The sequence below is a fragment of the Fukomys damarensis genome, unplaced genomic scaffold, assembly GCF_012274545.1.
Source record: "Fukomys damarensis isolate Sample0158 unplaced genomic scaffold, DMR_v1.0_HiC HiC_scaffold_37, whole genome shotgun sequence".
NCBI classification, from domain to species: domain Eukaryota; kingdom Metazoa; phylum Chordata; class Mammalia; order Rodentia; family Bathyergidae; genus Fukomys; species Fukomys damarensis.
Genome location: NW_022900949.1, coordinates 10,160,596 through 10,175,166, shown reverse-complemented (window position 1 = coordinate 10,175,166; position 14,571 = coordinate 10,160,596). Strand labels below are relative to the sequence as shown.

General features: G+C 59.7%; 1 protein-coding gene across 1 annotated transcript; it reads right to left on the bottom strand.

The window, feature by feature from the left end:
• Positions 1-2,407: 2,407 nt before the first annotated feature.
• Positions 2,408-13,442, bottom strand: Rexo1 (RNA exonuclease 1 homolog). The gene is made up of 15 exons (XM_010635125.3): positions 13,405-13,442; positions 11,138-13,091; positions 10,210-10,314; positions 9,330-9,543; positions 7,368-7,531; positions 6,509-6,640; positions 6,296-6,419; positions 5,482-5,595; positions 5,206-5,343; positions 4,973-5,086; positions 4,532-4,605; positions 4,140-4,250; positions 3,594-3,709; positions 3,212-3,471; positions 2,408-3,137 (listed from the first exon to the last, which is right to left on the bottom strand). Exons 1-15 carry the CDS (start codon positions 13,440-13,442, stop codon positions 3,049-3,051), a joined length of 3,747 nt encoding a protein of 1,248 aa, XP_010633427.1. The 3' UTR covers positions 2,408-3,048.
• Positions 13,443-14,571: the final 1,129 nt, after the last annotated feature.

Here is a 14,571-nt window from a genome sequence, read left to right as displayed (position 1 = left end):
ACCTTGTGTTGTCAAGGCAGAGGAGGGCCAGCCCTAGGGATGGGGCCTGGAGGAATTCCGCCCTGCCGGCCTGCAGAATGCGGGTGGGGGCGGAGCTTTAGGAGAGAGACCAGGGCGTGTGGGCCAGGCCTCAGGGGATGAGCCTAGGACAAGGAGGAGCCTAGGAGTCCTTCAGAGTTGAGGTCAACATCCAGGCAGAGGGAGTACAATAGGTCAGGAGTGGGGTGGTGGGTGGGACTGTATTCTGCAGAGCAGATTGGAGAGGGTCTTGGAAGCCCGATAGGGGTAGAGTCTGGGTAGGAATGAACAGAGCTGAGGGCAGACAGGGCTGAGACTGGGTTTGCCCGTGTAACCTGGAGTGGCAGAGTACACAGGCAATTGCAAGTGGGCCGGGTGTGTCCAAGATGGGTACCCAGAGTCCCTCACCCAATTCCTCCCTGAGTTAAACGAGCACCTCCCATGCTCAGGTGCAGGTTTCTCTGGGACTGGGGAAAGCAGTTCTAGTTATCCTTTCACCTCTTTTTCCTCCTTCTTTTGAGGGATCCTGAGAACCCACGATTTTTTCACTGAGCTACATCCCCAGTCCTTATTTGATACAAGGTCTCGCTATGTACCCCAGGCTGACCTCCAATTCACGACGCCTGCCTCAGCCTCTCAAATGCTGGGATCACGGGCACTTGCCTCAGCCTCCCCAGTGCTAGGATTACAGGCATGCGCCATCACAACTGGCCTTCTCCTTTTTGTATTTTGAGACAAGGTCTTGCCAAGCTACCCAGGCTGGTGTTGAACATGAAACCCTTCTGCCTGTCCCCTGGAGTACTGGGATGACAGGCGCAAGCCACCACCCCCAACTGGAAAAAGCCCAGGGAGCTCCCTTGGAAACAGGATTCCTTTGTGGAGATTGGGCGTGTGCGGGCTGCAGTCCGGGATGAACCAGGGCCAGGTGTGCAGCGGGAGAGGATACGGAGACACTCCCCGCCGAGGGGTCTCGAGCTGATGCAGCTCCATCTCAATACTATGACCCAGAGGAGCTGTCTGCAGAGTAGCAGTCAGCAAGGCAATCGGCTCTTAGCTGTCCTTATCCCCTCCCATGTCGTGCTGCGGTCCCTTCCCCTGACCGGGCCCCACCCAACAAACTAGAGTCCTCTCTGTCCCCCAAATTCCTCCCCGTCACCTGCAGGCAGGTGTGGGGTGAACAGATGGATGACATCGTGTAAAGCAGGCACACAGAACCCTGCCTCCCCCATCCTAGCACCAACCTAAGGCCCTTGGCGAGCCCAAACTAGCACTGGAAGCAGGCCTCAGTGCAAGCTTTCTTGACCCCGGGGGTTGGGGAAAGGAAACTTTTCTCCCACTCATTCATGTGTTCATTCAGTAAATAGAGGACTGGGGATTTAGCTCTGTGGTGCCATGCCTACTTCGAAAAGGCAAGGTCCTAAGTTTGGTCCCCAGTACACGTATCCAGCGCCTACCCAGCCCAGTGGAGGACTCTGACATTCTTTAGAAGTTGGATACAGCTGTGGAAACAATTTCCCCTGCGTGCGCAAAGGTCCTGAGGCCCCCAGTGCAGACCAGCCAATATACCAAGTCAGAAGTTCCATGAGGCTTGGAGCTGACACAGGGCTACCCTAACCTGTGTTCTAGAAAGAGGGAAGCCAACACCACAGAAACAGAACAGGACTTCTGTGAAGACATCTCCACCATTTATTTAGAAAATGCTGGGGGGGGGGTGTCAGTCAACTTGATCACAAGAACAGCCAGAGGCAGAAATGACCTGATTAACCAAGGAGTGGGCCGTGTACATCTCCCCCACCTTGCCTCGCACTTCCAGAAACTTGGGGGAGATTCCAGACCCAGAAAGAACACTTTTCCTTTGCAGCCAAGGGAGAGGAGCCTGTGGGACCTGAACACTGCTACGTGAAGGGAGGCAGGCTTCGCCCCAGCACCTGTGCACTCAAGGGTCCCAACCTGGATCTGTGCCCTTGGCCCTGGGGGCTGAGGGTCCCTCTTCACCCACTGGTCCTAAGGCTCTCCAGCTTGACATTTTTACACAAGTGGGAGAGGATTCAGCCCTGGTCTGCGTAAGTGTTTCCCTGGGCTGGGCACCTTCCCTCAGACTCAGCCAGCCACCACGCTGTGCCCTCAGCCGCTTCACAGCCAGGTCCGGAGGTGCGTGAGGCGTGGGGACCTGACTCCACCCTCACCCGGGCTCTAGTCCCAGGCCACCCTGCTCTGGGCTGTTTTGGGGCATGGGCCCCATCTGAGGCCACAGCTGCTTCTGGAAGCTGAGCCAAGGGCCTCCCGCTCTCCTGACCTTGACCACAGGATGGTAACAGTGCCCCTAAGGGGTGTGTGCAGGTCTCATGGGGGGGGGCAGCAACACCACCACCACAAGCGCAAAGTTAAAATTCATACAAATGTTTATTCCGTCCCTGCCCAGGGGCCATGGGGAAGGGGATACAGAGAGCCCAGGAGGGTGGGGGCCCCTGCGGGAAGACAGTGTCCCAGAGGCCATCAAGCCAAGGGGCATGTGACAGGTGAGCCCCTGAGCCAGGCTGGCTCACTTCTTGGAGGTCACAAAAGGAAGTCGGTGGGCTGGAGGGAGACTGAGGAGCCGCCACCCCAAGGCCAGCAGGACAGCCTGGAGGCCAGGCCGGGGTACTGCACCCCAATTGGCTCTGGCTCCCACCCACACATGTCCCCAAGGAGGAAAGCAGCACCAGGGCCTTGCTTCTGGGGTGGGGACGTAACTGCGCAAGTCATTGGGTTTAAATTAAAAAATAATAAAATACAAACAAAAAAAAAACAAAAAACCCCTGTCTCAAACAAGCCCGCAAAACCGCCGCAGGGGACAGGGGAGCAGAGGGGAGGGGCAGGGCTTCCAGGCCTGCCTCAGCGTCCGTCCCTCCTGTCCGCCTGTTGCCTGTCTTGGCGTGGCGGCCAGGCGACAGGATTAGCTCTCAGATTTATTGCACTGTTTTGGAAGAGGCCCGGGGCTGGAGGGGGCGGCACGAGGGTGGGCGGCATGGGGCAGGCGAGGCAGCGGCGTCATCGCTTGGTCTTGGCGTCCTCCCGGATCTTCCAGATCACCAGGTGCATGCAGGCGCTGGCGTCCTCGCTGGAGCTGTGCCCGTCCACTGCAGGGCAGACCCGGTCACCTGGGGCCCCGGCGGACAGGGCTGGGTGGGGCGGCCCGTGCAGGACAACTCACCGTTGTCCTGGATGATCTGTCTGAGGTAGTCGGCCATGAGGTTCCGGAGGGAGCGCTTATAGGGGAGGCCCAGGCGATGCGGGAACAGCACGGCCGTGTCCACCACGGTGCTGTGGATGACCTTCAGGGCCAGCAGGTCGCTCTCCAGGCTGTGCCCGATGAGGATGGTGTCCGCACTGAACATGCTCAGCAGCACGGCCTGCACGTCCCGCAGCGTGATGCTCGTGTCGGCCAGGTCGGCCTCCGTCACCCCTGAGAACCTGGGGAGGGAAGGCGGGGCTGGCTTGGGGGCCAGGGCGCAAGGACGGTGGGCGGGGGGGGGGGTGCCAGGGAAGGGCCGCACCTGGTGGGCGGGTGGGCGGGTGCCAGGGAAGGGCCGCACCTGGTGTTGTAGTCCACGATCTCGCTCACAGGCTTCACAAATGTGTCATACACCACTTGCATGTCCGTGTCCACCACCGTGACGCGGGTCAGCTCCAGGCCATAGGTGGTGTACGACTGCGGGGCCGAGTGGAGGCTGACATGGGCCGGCGCCCCAGAAGCCCGGCCCCCCTCCAGGGCACTGCAGGCTAGCACCACCGGGTCCAGTGACCCCACAAAGCCACTGGCGCTCCCCAGAGCCCATGGCACTGAGGCTGATAGGGGAGCCGAGGCCAGGTTCCTCCTGGGCCTCAGCAGACGGTGCTGCGCTGTGAACAAAGGGAGCTGTCCCCACCACCCTCTCACCCAGCGCACACCCCTCGGGGGCCGAAGGGCAGCCCCGGGATCACAGGGAAAATGGCTGTGTCCAAGTCCGTGGGTCTGGCCCGAAGCCCTTTGTGGGCAAAGGCGGCACACTGTAAACCGTACCACAGTCCAGCCACGCTCAGAGCCAGCGGGTCAGCCCCACGGAGCAGGGAGACCTCCGGACCCCACAGCCAGGCCTTACCATCTCGCAGTCGAGGGCGTAAATCCCTGCGTGGGCGTCCCCTGGAAGCTCCTTCTCGAAGGTCCTCACGAAGCCCTCGAGATTCTCTTTCCGGCCGTCCTGCACGTGTTGCTGGGGGGTGAGGGGGTCTCAGGAACAGGGCCAGCACACCAGGCTTGGCGATACGGGCTGAGCCTGGAGTCCCAGGCCCCCCTCTGGCCCGTTTGGGGACAGAAAAACTGAGGCTTGGGGTCCTGAAGACCCACCAGGCAGTGGTCCTTGGCTGGGCCGGAGTGGGGGTCCCGCTGCCCAGGACAGGGCTGCGGACCGAAGGGAGTCCCTGAAGCTTTGAGCACTGGACAACCCCAGACCAGGGCAGGGCACTGGAACGCCAGGACGGGGCCAGGGCTTACCTTCGCGACCTGACAGCCAACGGAGCCCACGGAGGCCGAGCAGCACATGTACTGCGTCTCCCAGCCCCCGGCCACTGAGGAAAGATGGCACTCGGGGTCCAGCCTGGCCAGCCCAGCACCCTCCGGCAGTCACTGACCCCCCAGCCTGCTGAGGGAGGGGCCTGCAAGACTGGGGGTCCTCAGCTGCCTTCCCTGGAGTGAGGGCCCTGCTATTACGCCCTTCCCTTGCCCAGCGGCCTCCCTGATGTACCCTTTGTCCCCACAGGGCCAAGAGCTTCTGAATTTCTTCAGTAATTTTACTGACAGCAAGGGCTGAGCGGGGAGGGTGGGAGGTGCTAGGGACCTTCAGACTGTGAACAATGTTACAGAAAATGCCAGAAAGCAGGGAGGCAGGGACCAGGGCTATGGTTTGCCCAGCACATGGGGGTCCTCAGGCCTCACCTCTATTCCGGCGGAGCCGCCCCCAGTGGTAGTAACACTCCTCATCTCGGATACAGCGGCCAGAGGAGGACACGAGGTACTCAGAGCCACAGCGGCAGCAGATTCTGCAGGAGGCTGTGGATGGAGGAGAGTGGGTGAGGGCCCACCCGGACCAGCAGCTATGGCGGCCTGTGGGGCCCACCCAGCCCAGCCCGTCTGCAGCCAGCTGCCCAGGCAACCCCAAGGTGACTCACCGTCCTTGGGCTTCTTCTCCTCAGCCGTAAAGATAACAGCACCCCCCGGCCGCTCGGGGTGGGGGAAGGGGTAGCCGTTCTCCTTGAGCTGCTCCTGGGTGAGCAGGTAGTCCCTGAGGCGGCTGTACAGGGTGGACCCTGTGGACACCGGGTGTCAGCCTCTGCCCTGGCCTGGCCCAGCTGGGAGGGGCCAGGCAACCAGGAAAGAGGGGTCCTGAGGGCTGGAGGGCCAGAGGGGGGTCCCAAGGGCACGGAAGGCCTCCAGAGCATGCGCACCTTTCAGGTCTTCTACCCGGGGGCTGCTGGGCCGGCTGAGCGAGAAGCTGGTCTTGGCGGCCAACTTGCCCCCCAGCACCACCTCATGGGACACGACCCTCCGGCCACTGGGTTCTGAGGGAGGTGGAAAAGGGTCAGCTAGAGCCTGTCTCGGACCTGCTGGGTCCCATGCCCACGCCCAGCCCAGACACCTCAGTGTCCTCTTCCGGGACAGCTCCCCGCTGCCCACGGGGCCTCATGAACCGGGAGGCGTGACCTGGGCAGGGGCGGGCACAGGGCCTGGACATAATCACCCCGTGCCTGTGAGCCCCACTCCCCTCAAGTGAGGATTTCACTCCCCGAAGAAGGCAAAGTGGGGAAAGGCTGAGACTAACTGAACAGGTATCTAATGGCTTTCAAGAGCTTTGTGCTGTCACGGGCCGCACAGCCTGCGAAGGAGCCCGGGCCCTCAGAGCTCAGGCTGAGACGCTAAACAGGAGGGGCCTGGCCGCGGGGGAGGCAAGCGCGAGACTGGGCGCACCGCCTGATTGCTTAATGCACCCTCTCGAGAGGAGGTAATGAAACGTCTTAACCCGTGCTTTCTTCCTCCCCAGAGCTTAATGCACAGCCCACAGCCCGGGCGCCAGGCCTCCCGCTTTGAAGAGGCCGTGAGCTGCTCCATTATCAGGCAGCCCTCGGCCTGCTCGGAGGAGGGTGGTTAACAGCAAGAGGAGACGTCCCCCCACCTAGCAAGCACCTCGTATCGCCTTTTGTATGGGGTTCTGTCGGGTGACCCAGCTCCCCAGCTCCAAGCCCCGCCAGCCCTGGCACTCACTGCTGAGGCTGGGAACGGCGCTGGGAACCAGGCCCCTCAGCTTCTTGAGGGTGTTCACGGCAACGTTCAGGTAGATGTTCTTACTGGGGCTGCGGTCGTAGGCCACCTTCTCCTCATTCAGCGCCTGGCGGGGGGACAGATGGCTCTCAGCCCCAAGGCCCCCACGGCACCACACACTCGGGCAAGGAGCGGCTGCCCATGCCCTGTGCCCACCTTCTCTATGGCCTCCTGGTTGGACGGGCAGAACCGGAGGCACTCCTCGATGAACAGGTTGAGATAGCGCTGGCGGATGGCGGTGGGGACCTTGCCCCCGAACTCCTTTGGGATAATGGGTTTCTTTAGACTCTGGAGGAAACAAGTGGTGAGGGTGAGGCTTGCTGGCCAGGGCCTCTTGGGGTGCACCTGGCCCACACCAAGAACTGGATGCCAGCGAAGGCAGTGTATGCTGAGCCCGAGGGTTCTTGCAGGGTGTGAGCTACAGGGGAAACTGAAGGCAGAGGTTGGACAGATTTGCTGTACTCTGTCCCAACTTCTGTAATCCTGACTGCCCAGAACAACAGTCCCTCAGGGCTGGGGTGCTGCTCAGTGGTACAGCACTTGCCTGGCACCCACCAGGCCTGGGCCATGCCCCCAGCACCACAAACAACTAAAAAGCCAAGTGTGCCGGGCATGGTGGTGCACGCCTGTAATCCCAGCACTCAGGAGGCTGAGGGAGGAGGATCGATGTGAGTTCGAGATCAGCCTGGGCTACATAGTGAGTTCCAGGTCAGTCTCAACTACACAGTGAGACCCTGTCTCGAAAAACAACAACAAAAAAAATAATAAAAAGCCAGGTGTGGTGGCCCATGCCTGTCATCCCAGCAATCTGGGAAACTGAGGCAGGAGGATCCAAAGTTCAATCCCAGCATGGGCCAATTAGCAACTCAGCAAGACCCTGTCTCAAAATTTAAAAATAAAAGAGGGTCCAGAATGCCGCTCAGTGCAAAGAACCTGGGTTCAATGCCCAATTATAACCCCCCCTCAATAAAAAGGACCACACTCTGGGACATCCTCAGGTGGAGCCCCACCCTACCTGGAGAGATGGGCTGTGTGCAATGCGCTTGGGGGTGATGGTGGTGGTGGTCTTGGACGCCATCCCCGACAGTGTGCGGGTCTTCAGCGGCTGGCTGCCGGGCTCGGGGCCATGAGGCACCTGGCTGCTGCTGGCCGAAAGGGTCCTCTTGGCACCTGTAGGAGCTGGCATGGGACAGTGGGGGTAAGTGCAGGAAGAAAGGATGCCCATCACCGAGCTGCGGAGCACCAGGTAGCTACGATCATTGAGGGACAGCAGGACGAGCATCTCAGGGTGTAGGAGGAGCGGCCGGGGTGTGGGGTGCGGGCTGTGGAAGGACATCAGGCTCTATCTGCTTCCAGGCAGGCCAATCGAGGCTGGGAGACAGTGGTCAGCTGTGGAGGCCGGCTCAGGCAATGTCGCCATCGGGATAGTCCGGTGTGGGACAAGGGTGTGCAGGGCCTCTGCCACATGTTCTGGGCACTGACGTCTGAGGGAGGAGACCCTGAGTCCTGGGCAAAGGACCACAGGGTATGGGATGGCCCCAGCCGGGTCACTGTGACAGCCACCTGCCTGGCTACCACAGCCTCTGTGTTCTGCCTGTCCCTTTGATGAGGTCACAATGTATAGTGCCACCCCACCCCCACCCCATGACCTGCAGGGGCTGTTTCCAAGGTGGCTCTGGGGGTGACCAGACTGGTCAGAGATCCCAGGACGCTGGGAGGCTGAGGCAAGAAAATCACAAGTTCAAACCCAGCCTGGCAATTTAGTAGTTTAGAGACCTTGTCTCTTATAGGGCATGATGACACATGCCTGTAATCCCAGCACTCTGGAGCTGAGGCAGGAGGTTCAATGGGAGTTCAAAACCAGCCTAGGCTACACAGTGAGTTCAAGGTCAGCCTGGACTACATAGCAAACATCTTAAAACACCAAGAAAATAAAACAATAGAGAAACAGGGATCGGGGATGTAGCTCAGTGGCACAGCACCTGCTTGGGAAGCATGAGGCCCTGAGTTTGATTCCTAGTACCCCCCCCCAAAAAAAAGAAAGAAGTAAAAGAAACAAACAGACCTTGTCTCAAAAATAATTCTAAAAAGCCAGATGTGGTGGTATACACCCGTAATCCCAGCATTCGGGAGGCTGAGGCAGGAGGAGCCCTGTAAATTCCAGGCCAGCCTGAGCTATATAGTGAATTTAAGGCCAGCCTCAACTACAAAGTGAGATTCTTCCTCCTCAAAAAAAAAAAAATCTAAAAGGATTTGGATAGTTTAAGGCAAAAATCCTGAATTAATTCCCAAGTACTACAAAAAAACAAGGCAGGTGTGGTGTCACACCAGCAAACCCAGTGCTTGTGAAGCTAAGGCAGGAGGTTCCCGGTCAACCAGAACTACACCCTGCCTCAAAAACAAAACAAAACAAAACCCCAGCTCCACCCAAGATCCATTCAGAGGCCACACCTCCCTATTCACGCCTCACCAGGAAAAGCCACATCTAGGTCAGGCAGCTGTGGATGGCCCAGGCACAGACCCAGGCCTTCAGGGACCCTCTCGCTGAGTCAGGGTGACCCCACTTCACAGACAGGCAAGCCAAGGGCAGCTGCACAGTACTCAAAGGCATTTGGCAGTGCAGGGAGGCTGCCCAGCAACCTTGGGCCAAATCTCTCCTTGTACCCTACAAGAAACATTCCCTGGAGGCCCCTACCAGCAGGGGCTGGACGGACGGACGGACGGACGGACGGACACACACACACACACACACACACCCACACACACACACCCACACACACACACCCACACACACACACCCACACACACACACCCACACACACACACCCACACACACACACCCACACACACACACCCACACACACACACCCACACACACACACCCACACACACACACCCACACACACACACCCACACACACACACCCACACACACACACCCACACACACACACACACACACACACACACACGACTCACCCGTGGCCAGGCGGGGGTTGGGCACATGGGCGATCCTCCTCTTCTCCCCAGGGGCAGAGATGTGGACAGAGGCGAGTTTCTCTGGCTGTCTTGGGGCAGCCTGTAGCCAGCTGGCTGACTCCCTCTGTGCTTGTTGGGCCCGTCGGTAGCACACTTCCTGCGCCGTTGGGGGCCGGGCTGGGGGTGCCACTGGGCCCCTCCTGGGGGGCTCCACCTGGATGAGGACAAGTCTTGGGGCTTGGAGCACCCAGGGCTGGTAGCCATGCAGAGGCGGGGAGCAAGACACCAGGGGCTCTTGGGCTGCATGTGTCACCCCCCTCCCCCTCAGCACACTGGGAGCTTCTGAACTCCACAGCAGGACCCAGCACAAGGCCATGGTCCCTGGCTCAGGGCTCTGGAGGTGGAGGAGTATCTGCAGGCCCTGCTCCTGCAGTTCCGGGCTGCCTGGGTGCCCAGGTTGGGTTTGACATAGAGTTACGGTGGAGAGGGAATTAAATCCTCCCTAAGGGCTGCCTTTAATCCAATCCCCAGAAATCCCACCCCTCCTTTCAGGAAAGTCTGGAGATTTGAGTCAATTAGAACTCCAGGTAGCTAACATTGGAGCCAAACTCTCTGCCCTCATCCTTTCCAGTGCTAACTCGCTGCCCCACAGCTGCACGGGAGGAGGCGAGGGTAGGCAAGCAACCTGCCTCCTGACACAGCTCACTGGGCCGGGGCCACACCCACTCTCCCCGCTGTGTGCCCTCGCAGTGCTGGGAGTGTGAAGGCAGATCTTGAGTGGGCCACACTCCTCCCACAAGACACAGGCAGTATAAAAGTTTGCCAAAGGAATCCACCCCCATGGGGGTGGACTGTGATGGGCTAAAAACTGGGCCCTTACCTCCTTGCCTTGCTTGGTGAGATGCGAGATTCTCCTCTTCTGCCCCGGGAACAGAGTGGTCAGGCCTGCGTGCCCCTTCTCCTCACTCTTCTCGTCTTTGGGGGGCTGAAATACACATCTACTCAGCCCAGGCATCTGCGGGCCGCAGCGCCCTGACACCAGCACACGTACCCCCCTCCTCCTGGGCTCAGGCCACCCTCCTGCGCATGCGCGTGGAGGGAGGGACTGTGCAGACCAAGACAACAGGTGGGCCAGCCACAACCAGAACCTTGCAGCCTGAGGCCCCAGCACCCGGTTGGTCTGGCCCTGAGCCACCTCCCAGGCCTGAGGAGCTACAAATTCTGCCAGCAGGCCCAGCCCACCTCTCCTGCTTCCAGCCTGGACAAGAGATAACTCCAGACAGGACATGGGAGGCCAGATCTGGAGGGAACAGGCTGAGTCCAGTTCTGTTCAGGGCGAGCTCCCTCTGGTGGCTGATGTGGGGACAGTGGACATGGAAACCCAGATGGGTGCGGGATGGCCTGAGCAAGCCAGGGCACAGGGGCCAGGGAGGGAGAAGAGGGCAGAAAAGGAGGAAAGGAGCTAGAGGGAAGGGGACGCAGGATGGGCGGGGCCCGGTACCCCTTGGCTGGTCAGTCTGCACGTCAGTCGGCACGCTGGCTGCCGCGGGACCCAGCTGGGTGGGCCGTAAGCCTACATCCTCTTTCTGGACAGGGTGCAGGGGGCAGCAGGCGGCCACCAAGGGTTCCTGAGTTTTAAACGAGTTAATAGGCCGTCGCTGAAGGCAGATCTTCCACCTGTGGCTGCGGCTTGAGGCATCTGGAAACAGCTGAAGGACGGAACGTCCCTACGCCGGGGCCACTGCCACAGCCCTGAGCAGCGAGGCCAGCACTGGACCCCATGGCTGCGACTGCCTGGTGCCCCTCACCTGCCGCGCCAGCCGGCCCTTGTCCTCTGTCTTCACGCTGGTGGACTCGTTGAAGATCCGCAGGCATTCCTCCATGGGGTCTGAGTCAAAGTCGACCTCCTTCTCCAGGGCGGCGTAGTCCACGTCCTCCTCCTCTGACTCCTCCCTGGCCCCCGGGAAAGAGGAGGACGAGGAGGAGGAAGGGGAGGACGAGGAGGACGACACTGCCATAGCTGCGGTGGCGGTGGTGGAGGCTGAGGCTGCTGTTGAGGTGGCTGGGGGCGTGGGGGTGAGGCTGAGGGTGGGCGTGGGTGGCGGAGAGGACCTGAGCCACTTGGGCAGCTGCACTTTGGAGAGACCCAGGCTGGATTCCGAGTCCAAGTCTGAATCCGAGTCTGAGCTGAGGCTGGGGAGAGTTGGGGGCCAGGCCCGTGGCATCCCAGGCCCTGGGCCTGAGTCCTCATCCTCACTCTCGTCCCCAAAGAGCTCAGCATGGCTCAGGGCCCTCTTCTTCAGCTTGGGGGCATCCCGGGGGGCACCCTCGTCCAGCGAGCGGGCCTTGCGCTCCCCCAGCTTGCCCGCTGGAACCTTCCTGCTGCCCTTCCTCTCTGGCTGCTGCTGGGGGCCGGGGCGAGAGTCTTGGGCCCAGGTGCCCCCACCGCTTGGGTGGGCAGGCTTCCCTTTCCCTGAGCTGGCCACCAGAGTGGCTGAAGATGGCTTTTTCTTGGTCCCATTTGGATTCTCAGCCTTGTGCTGGAGGCTGCTGGCCTGCAGACTCCTCTTATCCAGCCCAGACTTACCCTGGGCCTGCCCTCGGTCTCGGTCCCTCATCTTGTCTTTCTTCCGGGACTTATCCTTGTGGCTGGGGGTGGGTGTAGTCCCACATTTCTTCTTCTTGGGTCTGCCTTCCTTAGGGCTGCCCTCCTCCTCCAAGGCCTTGGCTGGGGAGCTGGACTTGTCTAAGGGCATCACACCCAGGTCCTTTGGGGGCTGCCCGAGGTCCCCAACGTCATACTGCACGGCTATCTCCTTGGTCTCCCGAAGGCCACCCTCCTCAGGCTCCGGGGCCTCCCTGGAGGATGGCTTCCCAGTGGCCTCGTTCTCAGGGCCAGCACTGGCCTTGGGGGCGCTGGCTATGACCGGCCTGTCGCCACCTGGAGGCATGGTAGTATCATCTTCCGAGTCTGAGAACCTGGCATCACAGCTGCTGAAGGGGTCACAGGGCTTCTTGACAGCAGGCATGTAGGGCTCACTGCCACGGGGACACCGGGGACGCTTGGTGGCCCTCTCGTTCCTGGAGCTGGCCCTGCTAAGGTGCCGGGCTGAGTAGTTAGAAAGCGGGTCGTATTCCAGGTCCGTGGATGGCTTGGAGTTGTCCACTACATACTTGCTGCTGGCCATGGGGCGGCCGTACCGCTGGGACTGGCCCATGGCCTTGGGAACGTATTCCAGGGTGGCCCCCGCCTTCCCTTGGCCCCTCTCCAGAGACTCCAGTGAGTACTTGCTGCCTGGCTCCGCAGGCGCCAGTGGAGTAGGCTGGTAGCCGCCTTCAGGGGTGAGCAGGCCATGGCTTCCAGGGGTATAGGTGAAGGCCAGGGGAAAGGCCCCCTCATCCAGGCCCTCGGAGGGGCTGGCAGCCAGGCCTCGGGGTGCCAGGGCGGAGGCCCCGCTGGCACTAGGCTCAGCTGCTCCATACTCTCGGGCTGTCTCCAGGAGCTCCTGGTAGCGCCGCTGCTCCAGCTCCACCTCGCTGCGCACCGCCTCAATGGCCTGGTTGACCAGCTCCAGCTCCAGGATGTCTGAGCGGGACTCATCGCTGTGGCCCAGCACACCATTCTCTCGCTGCACTGGGGGCTTGGGCAGCTCAGGGTTGTATGGGTCATAACCGAGGCCTGTAAGAGGGCAGAGAAGAGAGAAGGGTAAGTGAGCGGTGCTGCTGAAGGCCAGCAGCTCCTTGGCATCTTCAGGGAAAGGGCTGTAACATTACATCCAGGTCAGTGCATACACCCAGCTTATCAGGCCCCACGTAGGGGGTAACAGGCATGGGTGGGCACATGGGTGTCACAGGGGCAGGAGAGAAGATCAAAGACCTGAAGATTTTGTGGAACAGCTCATGGAATTCACACAATGAATTCATTCCACACTGCAGTGACATGGAGATGGTACAGGCTGAACTACCTAGGCCAGTGGGTCTGAGGCCTCAGGGTCTGAGGCTCTGGGCTAGGCCAGTGACCCCATCCTGGGAGTGGATGTGAAGGTGAACTCATCCGAGGATCATGTGGCCCCACCTGGCCAGCAGATGCCGGAGCCCAACAGGCCTCACCATGCTGCCCAGCTTGGCCTCCAACTCCCGGATTCAAACAATAGTCCTGCCTCAGCCTCTTGAGTAGACAAGACTTGGGCTGCACACCACAAAGCCTGGCTCCCAGAGACTTTGCTCTCTACAGCAAAGCTCATGGAAAACAGAAACCAAGGATGTGTCTACCATCAGGCAGGACAAAAAGCATACACCCATTTGTGACTTTTTTCTTACACATGCAGTGAGCCTGCATGGTGGCGTATGCCTGTCATCCCAGTACTCTGGAGACAGGAAGATTTCAAGTTGGAACCAAGCATGTGCAACTGAGACTCTGTCTCAAAAAATTAAAAAGAAGCGCCGGGGATTTAGCTCAGTGGTTGTGCCACCTGCCTTGCAAGTTCAAGGACCTGAGTTCAATCCCTGGCACAATAAATAAATAAACAAACAAAACAAATAAACAAATAAATAAATAAAGAGCTAGGGACGTGGCTCAGTGCAAAAGCCATGGGTTCAATTCTCAGCACTGGGGTGGGGTGGGGGACCACCATAGACTAGACAAGGGAAGAAGAGGACAGGCAGCCGGGTAGTAAGCACAGCCACAAAGCCACCAAGGAAACTCACGCGAGATAGATACTGTAACCTTTCCAGGGCTGTGAGTGGCAGCAGACACGAGGGGCTCTGTTGGCAAAGCAGCTCTGAACAATTGGAGCAGCCACCTGTCACTTCACCTCTGGATTCATGACTAGGATGCACCTGCAGACATACTGCACAGAGGTGGCCCAGGCCACTGAGGCACTCCCTGCAGAAACTCCATAAAACCCACCCAGAAACCAAGACATGGTCTACCAGGGCTAGAAAGGATAAGCATGCCCTACGCCATCCCCAAGCGTCCTTGCTGTGTGACACACAGGGTGGCAGGAGGGGGAGACAGCAAAGTATGGCAAGTTCATTCCCTTCATGATTCAACCAGCCATCAGGACAGAGATGCCACTGGTCACACCGGCCACTCAGTGGTGGTGGTAGGGGCCTTCTGGACATCAAAAACAATCAGATCTTTTCTTTCCTTTTTGCAGTGCTGGGGCTGGAAACTGTCTTGAGGATGACAGGCAAGCACTCACGAATGAGCCACATCCCAGCTCTCAACCATATCCTCATC

What these genes read in the sequence shown, in the direction of transcription:
- Rexo1 (XM_010635125.3), bottom strand. Translation starts at nt 13,442, where the DNA reads ATGGTGAGGCCTGTTGGGCTCCGGCATCTGCTGGCCAG. An exon ending in CGCCGTTCCCAGCCTCAGCA is followed by an intron (nt 5,596 to 6,295) that starts GTGAGTGCCAGG and finishes CACCTCCCTCAG; the next exon opens with AACCCAGTGGCCGGAGGGTC. An exon ending in ACAGATCATCCAGGACAACG is followed by an intron (nt 3,138 to 3,211) that starts GTGAGTTGTCCT and finishes TCTGCCCTGCAG; the next exon opens with TGGACGGGCACAGCTCCAGC.